The sequence below is a fragment of the Mus pahari genome, chromosome 2 (genome assembly GCF_900095145.1).
Source record: "Mus pahari chromosome 2, PAHARI_EIJ_v1.1, whole genome shotgun sequence".
Taxonomy (NCBI): Eukaryota; Metazoa; Chordata; class Mammalia; order Rodentia; family Muridae; genus Mus; species Mus pahari.
In genome coordinates, this window is record NC_034591.1 from 102,670,536 (window position 1) to 102,688,097 (window position 17,562).

The following is a 17,562-nucleotide window of genomic DNA, read 5'->3' on the forward strand; positions in this document are numbered from 1 at the left end:
ATGGTTATGAGCCACCATGTGGTTGCTGGGATTTGAACTCTGGACCTTCGGAAGAGCAGTCGGGTGCTCTTACCCACTGAGCCATCTCACCAGCCCCTTGATTACAATTCTTATTTATCTCTGTCAGACATTGCAAAGTGCAATTTTAGGCAGAATGTGACAAGAAGTTAAGAGTCCACATGATGTTTGAAATTTTATTGTATTTTATTTTTTGGTATCAACTTGTGAAAAGTCAGTTTGGGGCTTGTTGGAAAAAAACATCTGAGTTTCTGGTTACTTTCGGTGCACCTTCTTCTGACTGTAGTCACCTTCATGGGGGCCTGGCTGTTTCCTATATAGGATCTCCATTCTCATGTTTGCTTCGCTCCCCATCCGTCTCAGATCCCACCTGCTTCATTCAGACACCCAATCTGTCTGCTCAAAGTACTGAGTTTTCAGGGTTTTTTCCTCTAGATTGAGGACAGTCATTTTCTAAAAGTGCAAAATATTTAAAATTGCAGGAAAACCAGTAGTTCTAGGAGTACATTGTTCAAAAACAAAAAAACAAAAAAACAAACAAAAAACTCAGACCAAACCATAAAAGCATAGGTTAATAGGTAAATAGATGAACAGACAGCTAGATCTTCTATAAGAAAATGGAGGAGTGTGTCTTCTTAATCTTAGAAAAGGAAAACCTTTATTAAACTGGATTTTTCTCCTAAAACAAAACAAAAAGTAAAACCAGCAGCCATATAGAGATCTATTGTTAGATAAGGTATGTTAGAGTAAAAATTTCCATAAAATCTGAACAGTAAATAAAAGCAAATCACAGAGTGGAAGTGAAAATTATGCATTCTATACAAGATATACATGTAAAAAAGGAATCATGTGAAGAAGACACTCAACTCAATAGAAATTGGGCAAAAAGAATTGGATAATTATTCTATGAAAAAGATTATGTAATACCAAATCATTGTATATAAATTTTCACTTTGTTGACAATCTGGGAATACAAATTAAGATAGCAGTAGTTTTCTATACTCATTAGAATGTCTGAAATGGAAAGTGCCATGATGTTACGAGTGCAGACTAAGATCTCATTCACTACTAGTGAGAGTATAAATTAGTATCCTGTGTTCTGAATCTAGCACTTCAATTAGACTTAGACATACATTCTATCACTGAGCTATACCTTTAGCCCCACACAAATTCTTCAAGCCCTATTTGTAATAGTTTCAATCTAGAAACCACCTGAATGGCCAATATTTGTTCAGTAGAATAGATAACTTTTAGTACTGTTGAAATCTTACTGGCACAGAGAAAAGGGAAAATAAATGTAACAACACCTAATAAACTTTACAAATACAGTGTGAGTGAAGGAAGGAAATCTCATATGTTGTATTATCCATCTATACAAAGTTCAGACATCCCCGATGAATTTGTACTATTTATTATATATACAGTGTTCTCCCTGCATGTATGTCTGCATGCCAAAAGAGGGCACCAGATCTCATAATAGATCTTATGATGACTCACCATATGGTTGCTGAAAATTGAACTCAGGACCTTGGGAAGAGAAGACAGTGCTCTTAACCTCAGAGTCATCTCTCAGCCCCCAGATTGTATAAATCTTAAAATTTTTATAAGTGTGGGAAAAATTAAGAAGAATAAGGACTCTGCAGGCTTCTATTCATATTTTATTTCTTTTTTTGTTTTTTTGAGACAAGGTTTCTCTGTGTAGCCCTGGCTGTTCTGGAACTCACTTTGTAGACCAGGCTGGCCTCGAAATCAGAAATCCGCCTGCCTCTGCCTCCCAAGTGCTGGGATTAAAGGTATGTGCCACCACTGCCCAGCTCATATTTTATTTGTTGACCTGGGGAAGGCTATGCACATATTGTCCGATAATTAGTGATAATTACTACATTTCTATGCAAATATTTTCTAGGACAGTAAAATTTTTTTAAAAAGATACGCAAATAATAAGGTTCTTAGAAATGAGCCTACATACAAGGCTACCATAGAGAAAATTCTTAAATTACACTGAAATTTATTAAGCCCTGCATAATTAGAGAATTATATAATAGTAATAATTAACTTGTCATTTGTCATTAAATTAATCTCTGAATTCATAAGAGAACCTGCTGTACTGGTCATCAAAACTATGTAGTTTGTTAAATATTATTTGTAAAGGATTAAACAGAAGTGTAGGAGGCAGCCATGTTAGTAAAACTTTAAGGATGAAGTGTCTGACATTTCTAGGAGATAGAATCTCACAGCAAACATCCTTATCCTATGACTCTTACAATCAATCCTTCTGTCTGTCCTCTTCTGCAGTGATCCCTGAGCCTCAGGTGCAGGAATTGAATTATAGATGGATCAGTTGGGACTGTGCTACATAACTCTGCATTCTGATCAGTTGTGGTTTTCTGTAATAGTCCCTGTTGTAAAGAGTTTTCTTTATGCGAAATGAAAACTATACTTACTGATGGGTATAATAAAAAGAATAAAAATAGACATTAGCATGGAAAGAAAGTTTATAAGACCTCAACCTTAGATAAAGAACTACAGGCAACCAAGGAGTGTTGAAAGCTGGAGAAGCAAGTCTTCCCCAGGAAGAGCACAGCAACTGGTTATCCAACACCAAGTGCTCAGCCCTGAAAACATATGTGTACAAGTAACATAAGAATGAGCAAGTTGGGGCTGGTGAGATGGCTCAGTGGGTAAGAGCACCCGACTACTCTTCCGAAGGTCCAGAGTTCAAATCCCAGCAACCACATGGTGGCTCATAACCATCCGTAACAAGATCTGATGCCCTCTTCTGGAGTGTCTGAAGACAGCTACAGTGTAGTTACATATAATAAATAAATAAATCTTTAAAAAAAAAAAAACAAAGAATGAGCAAGTTATAGTTATGTATTTAGGAATAGACACACACACACATACACACACACACACCAAGGAGGTTTTGGTGAGAGGGAAAGGAAAGGGAAAAATGTTGTAATTATAATCTCAAAAAATAAATTTTTTTCTAAAACTGAAAAAGTATAGCAGAATGTGACCCAGAAACAGGTTTATGAATATGGAAACTGAAGAGAGATGGTGTGCCAGTCCGTGAAGCTTGAGGATGAACAGCAGGAGTACTTAGAAAATTGATAACATATGTAAGAAAAATCAGGTCAGTCCTGTCTGCACATTGAACAGAAATATATGATAGCCACATGCGATAAAAAGAGAAAAATTTTAGAGTTTATATACCCTTATGACTATGGGGTAATTCAGAATTTCATCCTTTCATTGAGACAAGGTTTCATATATCCTTGGCTGATTTTGAACTTGGAGTGCAGCTAAAGCATAACTCACCACCTTCTGATACTCTTGCCTCCAACTCCACCCCCTTCAGCAGGTATCACAGGCATTTGCCACCGTTCCCAAGAATTCCCTTTTACATCTTACTAGGCAAGCACTCTACCTACTGAGCTACATCTTCAGTCCCCAGTTCAGAATTTCTTAAGCAAGTCACATGAAATATAGATACAAGGGGATAAGGTTATTAACACAAAAATCTTGGCACATCAAAGATAAACTATTAGAAGACAAGACATAGATTTAGAAAAAGATATTTTTAGCTTGTAAAATCAATGTGAAATGTTACAGGAATGCTCACACTACTGCTTTTCAGTATAAAAAATATACACAGAAAAAGCTGTATGTTGATCAGTTGATGAATTGATGGATTAAGACAAATGAATATTGCATATATTAATACGTCTAAGTCTCAATCAAATATAGTGAGAAGGCATATTCTTAAAGGTATATTCAGTGTTGCATATTTTATATAATAGATATTTAAGATAAGATTATAAATTATTAGTATAGATTAGTAGTAGTAGTATTTTTAAAGATTAATGCAATGTGCTAAAGAAATTAAGAGAAAGTCCAGTACAAAGGCTGCTACTAAGGGAGCCATATCTATATTGTTTTATTTTTAAGCCAAGTTGTCAATGCCTTGTTAGGGTCCTAACATGAAAAATGTTAGAAAGTTAGGAGAAAAAATTTAGGATTGAATTAATAGCAATAAGGACAAAAAAGAAATTGATGAGTAAATAAAGCCAAGGTTGATCCTTTGTTGTGTTTCATTGTCTGTTAACATTCTGATTTCTTTGAGAAACACAGTAACCAGGGAGGGAAAAAGACAAAATAAAATATTAGGTTTAAAAGTTATAGCTACATGAGATTAAGAGAAGGTGTTTGTAAAATCTAGATGGTATAAGTATTTTTGTTGACTATATGACATATTAATAATTAGCCCTGCAATTAATTGAAGCTTTGAAAAGGCCAAAGAGGTTCAAGGAATTGTTTAAATATATATTTTTACTTTGAAAAACATAATTTGATTCATATTTTTGTGGTTGCATCAGACTATTGGTATATTTTAAAGTGTTTATTTAAACTGGTGTCGTCCAGAAAGATGTGGCAAGCTTTCTGGTTCCTATTAGAGTTTTCCAAAACAGAGTCTAAGAGATCTTTTTTCTCTCATTTATGTAGGGCTTGGGGATGGCTGTGTGTTTGGGAGTGGTGGATGGATAGGAGAGCTGCTTGCCATTTGTTTACTATCAACTTCTCTCTGGGATCGATGGTTCTCTTTTCCAGCGGCCCCAGTTCAAATGCCTATAACTTGGGATGAGAAAGTCTTGGACGAAAACCAAGAAGAGGTCCTCGGTAGAGGAGTTGTGATCAAGATGGCAGGACCTGAAGAAATGTCATCCCTGGAGAAGGACCTTGCAGGTAGCTGAACCAGATAGTTTAGGCCCTGATACCCTCTGTTCTCCTAAAAACATTAATTTGATGTCTGCTATTGGTTTGCTGTATGTTGCCTTTATTGTGTTTAGGTATGTGTCTTACATCACTGATCTCACTAAGACTTTTAACACGAAGGGATAATTGGATTTTATCAAAGACTTTTTCAGCATCTAATGAGATGAGCATGTGTTTGTTTATATGGCAGATTACGTAGATGGGTATTTGTATATTGAACTACCCCAGCATCCTGGGATGATGCCTACTTGATCATGGTGGATGATGTCTTTGTGTTCTTGGATTCAGATTTCTAGTATTTTATTGAGAGTATTTTTACATCCATGTTCATAAGGGAAATTGGTCTGAAATTCTCTTTCTTTGTGGAGTCTTTATGTGGTTTAGGCGTCAAGGTGACTGTGTTCTCATAGAATGAGTTTGGCAATGTTTTTATTTTGTGGGATTAGCTCTTTGAAAGACTGGTAGAATTCTGTGCTAAAACTGGCTCTGGGCCTTTCTTTCTTTTTTTTGTGGCTGGGAGACTTTTAATGACTGCTTATATTTCCTTATAGGTTAATGGGCTATTTAAATTGTTTATTTGATCTTGATTTTACTTTGGTAAGTGGTATCTATCAAGAAAATCATCCACTTTTTCATATTTTCCAATTTTGTAGAGAATAGGCTTTTGAAGTAAGAGCTAATGATTCTTTTGATTTTCTGCTGTTATAACCCCTCCCCCTTTCATTTCTAGTTTTGTTGATTTGGATAATGTCTCTGCCTTTTAGTTTGGCTAAGGGTTTGTCTATCTTGTTGATTTTTTTTTTTTTCCTAAAGATCTAGCTCCTGGTTTAATTGATTCTTTGCGTTATTCCCTTTGTTTCTAATTTATTGATTTCAGCCCTGAGTTTTATTATTTCCTGCATCAACTCCTCTGGGGTATGTTTGCCTCTTTTTGTTGTAGAGCTTTCAGATGTGCTTTTAAGTTGCTAGGATGAGATTTCTCCAGTTTCTTTATGGAGACACTTAGTGCTAAGAACTTTCCTCTTAGCACTGCTTTCATTGTGTCCCATAAGTTTGGGTATGTTGTGTCTTCATTTTCATTGTATTCTAGAAAGTCTTTAATTTATTTCTTACTTGACCCAGTATTCATTGAATCATGAGTTGTTCTGGCTCCATAACTTTGTAGGCTTTCTGTTGTTTCTGTTGTTGTTGAAATCCATGGTGTTCTGATAGGATACAACGAGTTATTTCGGTTTTTTTGTATGTGTTGAGACTGGCTTTGTGACCAAGTATATCGTCGATTTTGGAGAAGGTTCCATGATGTGCTGAGAAGGCATATTGTGTTTGGATGCAGTGTTCTGTAGATATTTGTTAGGTCCATTTGATTCATAATCTGTTTCATTATTTCTCAGCTGAGTTCCTGTCTTGATGACTTATCCATTAGTAAGAGTGGGGTGATGAAGTCTCTCACTATTGATGTGTGGGGTTTGATTTTTGATTTCAGCTTTAGTAATTTTTTTTAACGAATTGGGGCATAGATGTTCATATTGGGGGATTTTTTTCCTTCAAGTATGACATGTCCTTTCATATCTCTTGATTACTTTTGATTGAAAGTCTATTTTATTAGATAGTAGAATGGCTACTCCAGCTTGTTTCTTGGGTCCATTTGCTTGGAAGAATCTTTTTCCAGCCCTTTACTCTGAGGTAATCTCTGTCTTTGTTGCTGTGGTGTTTCTTGTGTGCAGCAGAATGATGGATCCTGTTTACACATCCAGTCTGTTAGCCTGTGTGTTTTTATTGGTGAATTGAGTCTATTGATGTTGAGAGATATTAATTAATGACCAGTGATTGTTAGTTTCTGTTATTTTGATGATGTTGGGGTGTGTGTGTGTGTGTGTGTATGTATGTTTCTCTTATTTTGGTTTTGCTGGTATGGAGTTATCTATTTTTGTGTTTTCTTGCATGTAGTTACTCTCCTTGTGTTGGAGTTTTCCTTCTACTATCCTCTCTAGGGTTGGATTAGTGGAAAGAATTATTTATTTTTTCATGGAATATCTTTTTTTCTCTGTGGTGATTGAAAGTTTGCTGGGTATAGAAATCTTGGCTCACATCTGGACTGTAAGACATCTGTCAGGCTCTCCTGGCTTTTAAGGTGTCTGTTGAGAAATCTGGTGTAATTCTAATGGATCTGCCTTTATTTACTACTTGGACTTTATCCCCTCCGACTTTTAATATTCTTTATTTGTTCTGTACATTTAGTGTTTTGATTATTATGTGACAGGAAGATTTTCCTTTTTAGTCCACTCTACTTTATGTTCTGTAGGCTTCTTGTACATTTATAGGTATCTCTTTCTTTAGGTTAGGAAAATTTTCTTCTGTGATTTTGTTGAAGATAATTTTCTGAGCCTTTGAGTTGGGAGTCTTCTTCTATTCCTATTATTCTTAGGTTTGGTCTTTTCATGGTGTCCCAAATATCCTGAGGGTGTTTTGTGTTAGAAACTTTTTAGCTTTAGCATTTTCTTTGGCCAATGTATCAATTTCTTCTATTATATCTTTGATGCCTGAGACTCTCTTTTCCATCTCTTGTATTCTGTTGGTGATGCTTGTGTCTGTAGTTCATGTTCCTAGGTTTCCCATCTTTAGGATTGCCTCAGATTGGTGGGGTTTTTTTGTTTGTTTGTTTTTTGTTTTTTTTTTTTGCGTCTATTTCCATTTTCAGGTCTTGAACAGTTTTATTCATTTCCTTCACCTGTTTAATTATAGTTTCCTGTGTTTTTTTATGCTTTTTCATTTCCTCTTTAAGGGTCTCTACCTGTTTGATTGTATTTTCCTGTATTTCTTTAAGAGATGCTTTCAGCTCTTCTCTTCTCTTCCCCCCCCTTCTCTTCTCTTTCTCCTCTTTCTCCTCTTCTCTGTTCTTCTCTTCTACTCGCTTCGCCTCCCCCCATCCCTCCTTAATAAACCTCTCTCACGTGGAAAAAAAAAAAGAGAGATGCTTTTATTTCTTTTTTAAAGGTCATTTTGTGATTAAGATGTGTTAGGATATTCAGGGTTGCTATAGTAGGATAGCTGGGTTCTAGTGGTACTATATTTCCATGGCTTTTGTTGATTGTGTTCTTGTACTGTTCAGCCATCTAGTTGTCTCTATGCTTTGGCAGGCCTGGTAGTCCTTGATGGAAGTGGGCCTCTGGGGCTGCATATAGAGCTAGTAGTCCTTGATGTCAGCAGACCTCTGGGATTACAGGTAGAGCTGGTTGTACCTGGTAGCAGTTGGCTTCTAGGAATGCAAGCAGAGCTGATCGACCCCTGATAGCTTCAGGCTCCTGGTAGTCCCTGATGTTTGCAGGCCTCTGTTTGTCCTGGGGAGTAGCATGCCTCCTGTGATGTGGGCAGAGTTGTTTCCCTGGAATTGGAATGCAATGGGGCAGGGCAGAATTCACCACTTCTGGGTTTGCCCACAGGGGCCAGAAGGCAGAGAATTGGGATAGAGGGTTCCACCTGGTAGTCACTGATGGCTGCATGTGTCTGAGATATTAGTTAGAGGTGTGGACCAGAAGATAAAGTTTGGGGATTGGGTAAATTACTTGGTTGTTCCTTCCAGCAGCAAGGCCTCCAGCCACATATTTTATTTATTTTTTTAAAGATAATCTTACACCATTGGTGTACTAAAAGTGTTTACTCTTTAGAAATTCATCTTATTTACTTTGGAACTATTGTGTTTATTTTACTTCAATAGGATTATGCTGAAATTGCCTGTGGTAATGTGTTTAATTTAGGGTCAGCTTTAATTACAAACCACCCTAAAATAACAAGATTTAAAGACAAAAACATCTGTATTGACATTTCTGACCTTCACTCTATGGAAAGGGGAAGGCCTATTCTCTTTAGTGGAGCTTCTCAGAAATTACACTCCCTTTTTGGCATAGAGGCCAGCTTGAGTCCTATGATCACATCAAGTAGTATTGCCAAGGAGGCTGAGACTTGATTCTGGTACCATGCTCGACTATTGCAGAGGGAAAAGAGAGTGTATTAGATGATGATGTTAGTTATGCCACAGTATGGACAAGAGAGATATTTTAGAGCAGAAGACACTTCTCTTTCTTACATACTAGTTTTTTCCTTAAGATTTTAGACTTGTTTGTTCTGGGAAACACTCCAAAAATTATACCGTTTATTTTTAATTGTTGCTAAATGAATGTTCCTGAAACTGTTATATGCCAGTCTCCTGATGTATTTTAGTCTTCATTGTCTTTGGAAATAAAATCGTAGGTCTTTTAGCAGTCTTCCAGAATGTTAGGATGAGCTCCAAAATAGCCTTTCCTGCTCTAGTTTTCCCTCTTTTCTTTATTAGATGCTGCAATTTGTAGATGTTTAGTTGCTTTCCTGATTCCTCTCTTATGTTATACAGCTATCTTTGCTTTCAATGGCTTCTGATTTCCATTTCAAAATGTTTCCCATCTTGAGACATCAAATCTGTTGTCTAGAGTATTCTAGGGTACTGTTTGCTAGAAACTGAATTCATGCTCTCTGCAAGAGCAGCAAGTGCTGTTAACCACTGATCTGTGTCTCAGCCCCTTATGTTGATTCTGTAGCTCTGTATGACATGCTTGGTAAATGTACTGTTTTATTTCCATTTCCCATTTTTTAATCAATGGTATAGATATTTATGTTTTCCAGTGCCACTAACAATGACTTTCACATATTAAATAATTAGAGGGTTTTGGGGGGGCGGGTAACTTTTTTATATATTTACTGCATTCATTATGTTCTCTTAGGTCCCAGTGATATCACTGTACAAGACAGAAAAACTGAAAATCTGCCAGACACTAAATCCATTAAACAGAAGGAAGGATCCTTAGAGATAGGTAATGCAGTATATATTAGTATGTGTGCCTGAGTGCTAGGTAATGCAGTATATATTAGTATGTGTGCCTGATTGCTACTGTTTGTGTTTCTGGTTCATTCTGACAAAAAACGATGCTTTTCTATTTTACTTATGAATATCATTTCAGTACTGCCTCCATACTCAGTTCAACCAACTCTGCAGAAAACACTTTGAGAAGAAAGTTACCATTTTTGACCGTGTATAGATTTCTTTTTTTGTCATTACTTTCCACAGATAGCACAGGATAATGATTATTGACTTAGCAGTTACTTTGTTTCTGGTGTTGAAGCAATCCAGTGACTATTTAAAGTATAGAAGTACTGATGCACATGCATATGCACAGGTGTATGCAAGTGTCATGTAAGGTAGTCGGCATCTGTGAGAGGTCCAGGAACCACTTCCAACAGACACTGAGGGATGACTGTACCCCAAGGCTGCTGATGCTGGAAGTCTTAGTTCTGAATCGTACCTGAAGCTACTCGAGAATAACGAGAAATAAGAATAACATCAATATGTAATAGTAAAAAGCCAAATTAAATCAATTTATATTTTTTTTGGCCCTAATATCATGATAAAAGAGAAGAACATACAGAACATAAACCATTACTATTCAGCTGTCAAATTTTACCTGTTAGAAAATAAGAATTTCCGGGGCTGGTGAGATGGCTCAGTGGGTAAGAGCACCCGACTGCTCTTCCAAAGGTCCGGAGTTCAAATCCCAGCAACCACATGGTGGCTTACAACCATCTGTAACAAGATCTGACGCCCTCTTCTGGAGTGTCTGAAGACAGCTACAGTGTACTTACATATAATAAATAAATAAATCTTTTTAAAAAAAAAAGAAAAAGAAAAGAAAATAAGAATTTCCATGTAAGAGAAAGGAGTAGAGGAGAGAGTTCTACTTACACTGTTTGCTGAAAAGTTTCCATTAACTACTCACATATAGAATGTATAAAACCAGTATTTACTAAGGATATAACTGCTATGCAGTGGGGAAAGGATAGGCTTTCCAACTGAGAGTATAGAAATACTAGATAACCACATTAAAAGAATAGAGTTAAATCATTACATAAAACTTACATCAAGAAGAATTAGAGGTATAAACACAAGACCTGAATTCCAAAAACTAGTAGAAGACATAAAAGAAAAGCTTCAGGAAACTCTTATTTGGTAATCACTTTTTTGACATGACAGCAAAAGCTGTCATGGACAAATGAAACTGAAGCAAGGCTTCCCAAAATATTTGCTGAGAGTTAAACATAGAATTTATAAGGAGCATGTGTGCCTTGAAAACAAAAAACAAAGTGTACAAGGAGTTAAACATATAGTTCTTCAAAGAAAATAAACATGACCCAAGAAAATATGTAATGCACTCAACTAATTTAAGAGAAATGCAGTTCAAAACCACAAGGAACTAACAGCTATTTAAGAAAAGCTACCAAAAGCAAGGCCACACCTTGTAAGCCTTCTAAATAGTGCCTCCAATAAGGACCAAATATTTAGATGCCTGAGCCTTCAGGGGAACATTACTTTTCAAACTACCACAGCACATACACATAGCTATATTTGCTGGATATCCCTTGTTATATGTTTATATTTGAGCTAGACATGCTTATTTTCAGTTTATTTACTGTAGGTACATAAAATTCAGATTATAAACACATTTTTATCTTGAAACCTTACTAAGATCTTTTATTAGTTCTAATTATTCTATGGCTTTCTTAGCAAAGGCTAGAATAGAATTCAGTTAAGGACATTTAAAAATTAAGGTGACTGACTATATATCAAAGTGATACATAGGATACATAGATATGAATTGATTGAGAGAAATCATGGCTTGAAATATAAATCTAAGAGTACATATTGACACTGAAGTGATTAAAAAACATGAAGAAGGGTCTTTGTGTCTTGAAAGGGAATTCAGTATGTGAGCATACTATAGATAAGAGTTGGCTCTATGAAGAGACCGTTGGTCACATCAGAGCTGTTATAATTCAGTAGTAATTTGGAGAGAATGGTTTGGGAAAGAGACAGGGAAAGAGATGTTTTCTACTTTAGCGGCTCAGTTGTGAAGAGGAACAGAGGAATGAGCCAGTACAAGGGTTTTTTGAATGCCATGACTTTGAATAGTCCAGCAATCAGGGATGAAATTTGAATGTGGTGCAGAAAACCACAGTCAGCCTAGTAAATTATAATATGTGATTGTATATAACAGTACGTACTTTGATATGGAATGATGATTGATTGCTCAAAAGTGAGGATTTAAAATAAATTTTTTTACTTCACCCACTTAATGCTGATGATGAAACCTCAAGGTTTTTTGTTTTTGTTTTAAGCTGGAAATACCCATCTAAGTCTTACTAGCAGGATGCAATTTTTTAAAGAAAGAACACATACGGAAAGTAGCCTAAATAGAATAGGTGGTGGATTTACAAGGCAACTAACTAATTATGGTGTAGAGAAAAGGAGCTGTGCTTGAGGTCATCTTTGTCACATGATGGTAGAGTTCAATCCATTTTTTTTTTTTTTTTTGAGACAAAGTATTCTTGGCTGTCCTAGAACTCACTGTATAGACCAAGCCAGCCTTGAACTCACAGATGTCCAATGGCTTCTGTACTCTCTAGTACTTGGACCACTTGTTTTTCATATATAGGGTACCATGTAATTGGTTCAGGCTGGCCTTGAATTGGTTGTGTAGCAGAGGGTGACCTGGATCCTGATCATTCTGTCTCAATATTCTGAGTGCTGGGATTGTAAGTGCAGTTTAGACCATGCTAGGAATTGAACCCAGCGCTTTGTGCATGCCAGGCAAGCACTTTTAGAGCTGAGGTCCAGTCCCAGATCTGTCATACAGTATTGGAGTTTATCCAAATCCTTATATTTTGACTCATGCCAGTCTGATCGTTAAGCACATGTTCTAGGTCTAAAGAAAAAACAAAACAGTGTTTATAAAGGGAATACAAATATTTCTAAATTCTTTCAAAAATTTTTTTTCTTTTTTTTTTTTCCAGAATCTGAATGTCATTCCTCATTTGAAAACACTACTCACTCTGTCTTCAGATCAGCCAAGTTTTACTTCCATCATCCAGTGCACCTGCCCCATGAGCAAGACTTCTGCCATGAATCTTTGGGAAGGAGTGTTTTCATGCAACATTCTTGGAAGGATTTCTTTCACCATCATTCAGGACATAGCTGCCTTCCTCCCCCTGGCCCAAGTTCGGACAAGCTGGACAAGACCAAGATGGATTACACCAGAATTAAGAACATCAGCATCAATTTGAATTTGGGTGACCATGAGAAAATAAATACTATCAAGAATCAGGCCAGAGACCCAAAAGGCAAAAGACAAGCAAATGACCAAAAAAAGGATCAGAAGGTCACCCCAGAACTAACAACTGAGTGCCCCGCGCGTTTGAATGAACTCTGGAACAGGTACCAAGAGCGACAGAAGCAGCAGAAACCATCTGGTGCTTGTGATACAAAAGAGCTCTCCTTGGTGGAAAGACTTGATCGCTTGGCTAAACTGCTTCAGAATCCCATCACACATTCACTCCGGGCCTCAGAAAGTACACAAGATGATAGCAGAGGGGAACATGGAGCCAGGGGGTGGACTGGGAGGAGGCAACATCAACAGAAAGGCAAGCAGCACAGGAAGTGGAGTAAGAGCCTAGAGAGGGGCCAGAGTACAGGGGACTTTAGGAAAAGCAAAGTGTTTTCTCCTCATCAAGGTGGGAAATCCAGTCAGTTTAAGATTGAACAGATTAAACTAGATAAGTACATCCTGAGAAAAGAGCCAGATGTTAATAATGTCAGCAATACCTCCTTGGATTCTAAACCCTCAGAGGAAAGTGAGCTCCTCACAGATAGTCCCAACATTTTTTCCAGCACTGATTCTCCTGCGGACTCGGATGTATTGACCCCGACTGATAGGGACATATCTTTAAATGAGAGGAGCAGCTCCATATCCACCATTGACACAGTCCGGTTGATCCAGGCTTTTGGCCATGATAGACTGTGTCTGTCACCCAGGCGAATTAAATTATACAGTAGTGTCACTAGTCAACGGAGGAGATATCTGGAGAAGCCATGCAAGCACAACAGGAAGGCATTGAACATAGCCTGTCCCCAAATGACTTCTGAGCACACCAGAAGGAGGCACATCCAGGTACACGGCTACAAATTCCAACTGGCAATGTGACTGCCTTTTTTTGAGGACGTTTTAGTTAATCTCTTCACAACAGGTGGAAGAAAAAAAGCCATTTGCCCTTTCCTCACTATAACATTTCTTCCCAGCTGGAAAAGAGTGCGAAAGTGTAGTACAGTGCTATCGTTTGTTGTCATTCTTTCCACCAACACACCCCTGCCAGCCACGCTTTGCACTAGATGTTTTCAGGGTCTGTGAAGTAAAAGGAAGCCACTGGCATGGGGAGCTGCGAGCTTAGTTAGCATGGCCTCTGTTTGGCCGGGGTTGGGGGGAATCTGGTTTTTTTTATTATTTTCTCCTGTTTTTTGAGAAGTATTTGAATTGCTTTTAAACACTCACACTCAATACAATATGATTTTTTGTTTTTAAGTAAATGAAGCATTAGGATCGTATCATTGAAAATGGGGTCAGCCACAACATGATTTAAAGTACATAACTAAATGAAGAACTAAGAGATAGAAGGACAAATTGAACCAGAGGGGTTAGATACATAAGCCCCAAGTGTGTTGTTAGATGTGATAGAAGATAAGTTGTGATCACTTAGCATTGTATTATAAAAGTACTTTGGAATCTCAGAATTATTAGTCATTCCAGTTATATATACCCTAGTGAGGTTTCCTTATCTGTCTTCATAAAGAAGATATTACAGGGTCACAGGGCCCTCATGGTACATGGCACAAGAGTCAGAGCCTATTAGGGTCATATCACATTTAGGGTTGGTAAAGGCAGATGCTCTACCCAAGAGAAAATTACAGCATGTATGTGGTGGTGTACCTGCTACCTCAGCATTTAGGATGCTGAAGCAAAGTTTGAGGCTAGCCTCAGCTACCTAGTTTCTCTCAAAAGAAACGAAAACAAAACAAAAACAAAGTAAAATATAGAGAAAAGCTCTCCAGGGAGATGCTCTGTCCATTGAAGTAGGGAAAATAGATTTTATATTTATTCAGGTTTTCAAATTTTCTATTTTTGTATTTTATAATATATGGTAAGTGAAATAATTTATAAATAAATACCTATTTTGGCAATTTGTTCTCAAAAATATTTTGTCAGTAGGACTGCATGGAGATCACAAGACTAGAGGGAAGGAGTTAGGAGATGAAGTTTCTCATAAGCAATATTTCCCACAATTGAGATTTTGGTAGATATGAAATGACAGGGATTATGTGTGTTAATTAATAGTGTTTTTTAAGTAATAAAAAACTGGAAATAATGCTGGAAAGAGGGAAAAGGATCCTGGTTGAAGATTTATGTATAACCATATAATACACAATTTATACTTTAAGATGAGCATCATGGTGCATATCTGTACTCAAAGTACTCAAGAAGCTGAGATCTAGCTCCAGAGGTCAGATGGTTTTCTTTTTTTAGTCCCCCCCCCCCCATTAAACAATTAAGTAGCATTTAGGGCTTATAGTAATCATCTATTCTCTGCCCTTCCCCCTATCCCTTGGGAGTCAATAATTTGCTTCTGTCTCTGGGGACTTGTCTATTCTGGCTATTTCATATAAACAATTGTATATGATTCTTGTCAGGTTCCCCTGTCCCCAGGGATTGGACATAGGACATACTCCTTTTGAGGCAGTTCTACCATTAAGCTGCAGTTCCACCCTTTTTACATTTTTTTTTCAAGGCTCATCTATGTCAAAGCACAAACAGTACTTCAGTTTTTCATGTTATGTATATATAATACATTGTTTTTTAAAATCTATTTACAAATCCAATGATAGACACTTGGGCACTTCAACGCTTCAGCCATTGTGAATGGGGCTGATCCTGGAATCCCCGTATGCAGTTCTTTGAGGTACACCCAAGAATGGAAATAACAAATCATATGGTAATTGTGTCTTACTGAGAAACTGACCAACTGACAAGAGCGCAGTGCTTTTATGCTTCTGCCAGCAGTGATTACTGAGGGCTCCTGCAGGTCTCACTGCTCCTTTGTGGCTGCTTATTTATTGTTTTGTTGTTGTTGGTTGTTTTGGTTTTTGTTTTGTTTTTTAATGTTATCTACTAGCTATAATCAGTATAGGGTGGTTTCTCGCTGTGGTTTATTTACATGACTAACATTCTGTGTGCATTTTAACCATTTGTATAACTTGTTTGGAGAAATGCTTTTAAGTCCTTTGACTTTTAGAAACTTAGCTGCTTGACCTTTTGTTCTGTAGTTGTTAGACTTTTCTATATGGTAGTCCCTCACTAAATGAATATATAGTCTGAAAATATATCTTGCCATTCTGTAGGCCGCCTCTCACACAGTCACTTTGTTGATTGTATCTTTTGACATATAGCAGATTTAATAGTTCAGCATGTACTTTCTGTTACCCGTGTTTTGGGGGTCATAACCAGGAAATTGTTACCAGATCTAATGTTATAAGATTCTTGTCTTTTTAATCTAGCTTTTATATTTAGGAATTCAGTCTATTCTGTCTATAGGAAAGGTCTACTTTCATTCTTCGGCATGTTTGTGTCGAGTTCTGGCAAGATCATTTGTTTAGACTGTTTTCCCCATTTGTTCCTTGATGCTGTCATTAGAAATCTTGATCGTGTGTATGTGTGTCCATATTGGGACACTCATTTTTCATTGGTTTGTTATCCTTATTATGCCAGTACTACAGTTTGGATTCAGTATATCTTCATCGTAATTTTTGATAGCAAGAACCGTCCTGTTTTCAAGATTGTTTTGACCAGAGTCCCTTTAGAGCCTCTACTTGTAAATATTTTAGTCGTTCTAATGCTTTTGTAAGTATAAAAATTTAATTTTGTTTTTGGATTATTTGTTGGTATAGAGATACATAGCTAATGTTTACATGTTGATTTTGTACCTTACAGCATTACTGAATCAATTTGTTAACTCTTAATTTTCTTGTAAAACATATAGACTTTCCTGTTATCTGCAAATAGAGACAGTCTTTCTTCTCCTTTTCAGTTTGGAAGATTTTGATTTTTTTCCAGATGACTTACAGAGAACTTGTAGTAGAATGTTGAATGGTAAAAAAGTAGGTACCCTTGTGCATGTTCTCAGGAGGAATACTTTCAATCTTTCACAGTTGAGAATATGTTACTGTGGGTTTTTCTCTTGTGACTTTTGTTATATTGAGGAAGTTCCCTTTCACTAATTTGGATTTTATTTTTATTATAAAAAGATTTTGATATTAGTCAAATTTGGCATCTATTGAAATGATCATCAACTTCCTGTTCTTCCCATTTTCTATTAATGTGTTGTGTATTCGTTGATAATCACATGTTGAGCCAAATTTGCATTCCTCCTGTCATTCCCATTTTGCTGTTATGCAGTACTTTTCAAGTGCCATAGGATTAAGTTTGCTAGAATTTGAAGACTTTTTGCATCTATATTCTTGTAACCTATAGGTTTTTGGGTTTTTTTTGGTTTTTTTTGTTTTTTTTTTTGTGATGTCTTTGCTGCTTTTGCTATCAGAATAATACCAGCCTTGTGGAATGCGTTTGTCACCTTGCTGTATTTTGATAATGAGTACTAGGATTAATGCTGTGATCTAATGTTAATTCTTTATGTGTTCGATAGAATTTAATTGCTATAGGTCATATATTTTTCTTTGGGGGCCTTCTTTTTTTAAAAAACTGATTCAATGTAAGTCTGAGATAACTATTTCTTGAGTCAGTGTTTTGGGTTTTTTTGAGACAGGGTTTCTCTGTAGCCCTGGCTGTCCTGGAACTCACTCTG

The 17,562-nt window shown here is 36.7% G+C and overlaps 1 protein-coding gene across 6 annotated transcripts in view; it reads left to right on the forward strand.

The window, feature by feature from the left end:
* The window catches only part of Alms1 (ALMS1 centrosome and basal body associated protein), a 102,420-nt gene that overhangs the window by 64,545 nt on the left and 20,313 nt on the right, over positions 1 to 17,562 (forward strand). For 5 of the 6 annotated variants that reach the window (XM_029534803.1, XM_029534804.1, XM_029534806.1 and 2 more), the window contains 3 exons: positions 4,630 to 4,764; positions 9,549 to 9,638; positions 12,670 to 13,823. In XM_029534803.1, coding sequence (XP_029390663.1) covers positions 4,630 to 4,764; positions 9,549 to 9,638; positions 12,670 to 13,823 — 1,379 coding nt within the window. The remainder of the gene's footprint in view (positions 1 to 4,629; positions 4,765 to 9,548; positions 9,639 to 12,669; positions 13,824 to 17,562) is intronic. The other variant, XR_003843230.1, reaches the window with a different exon arrangement.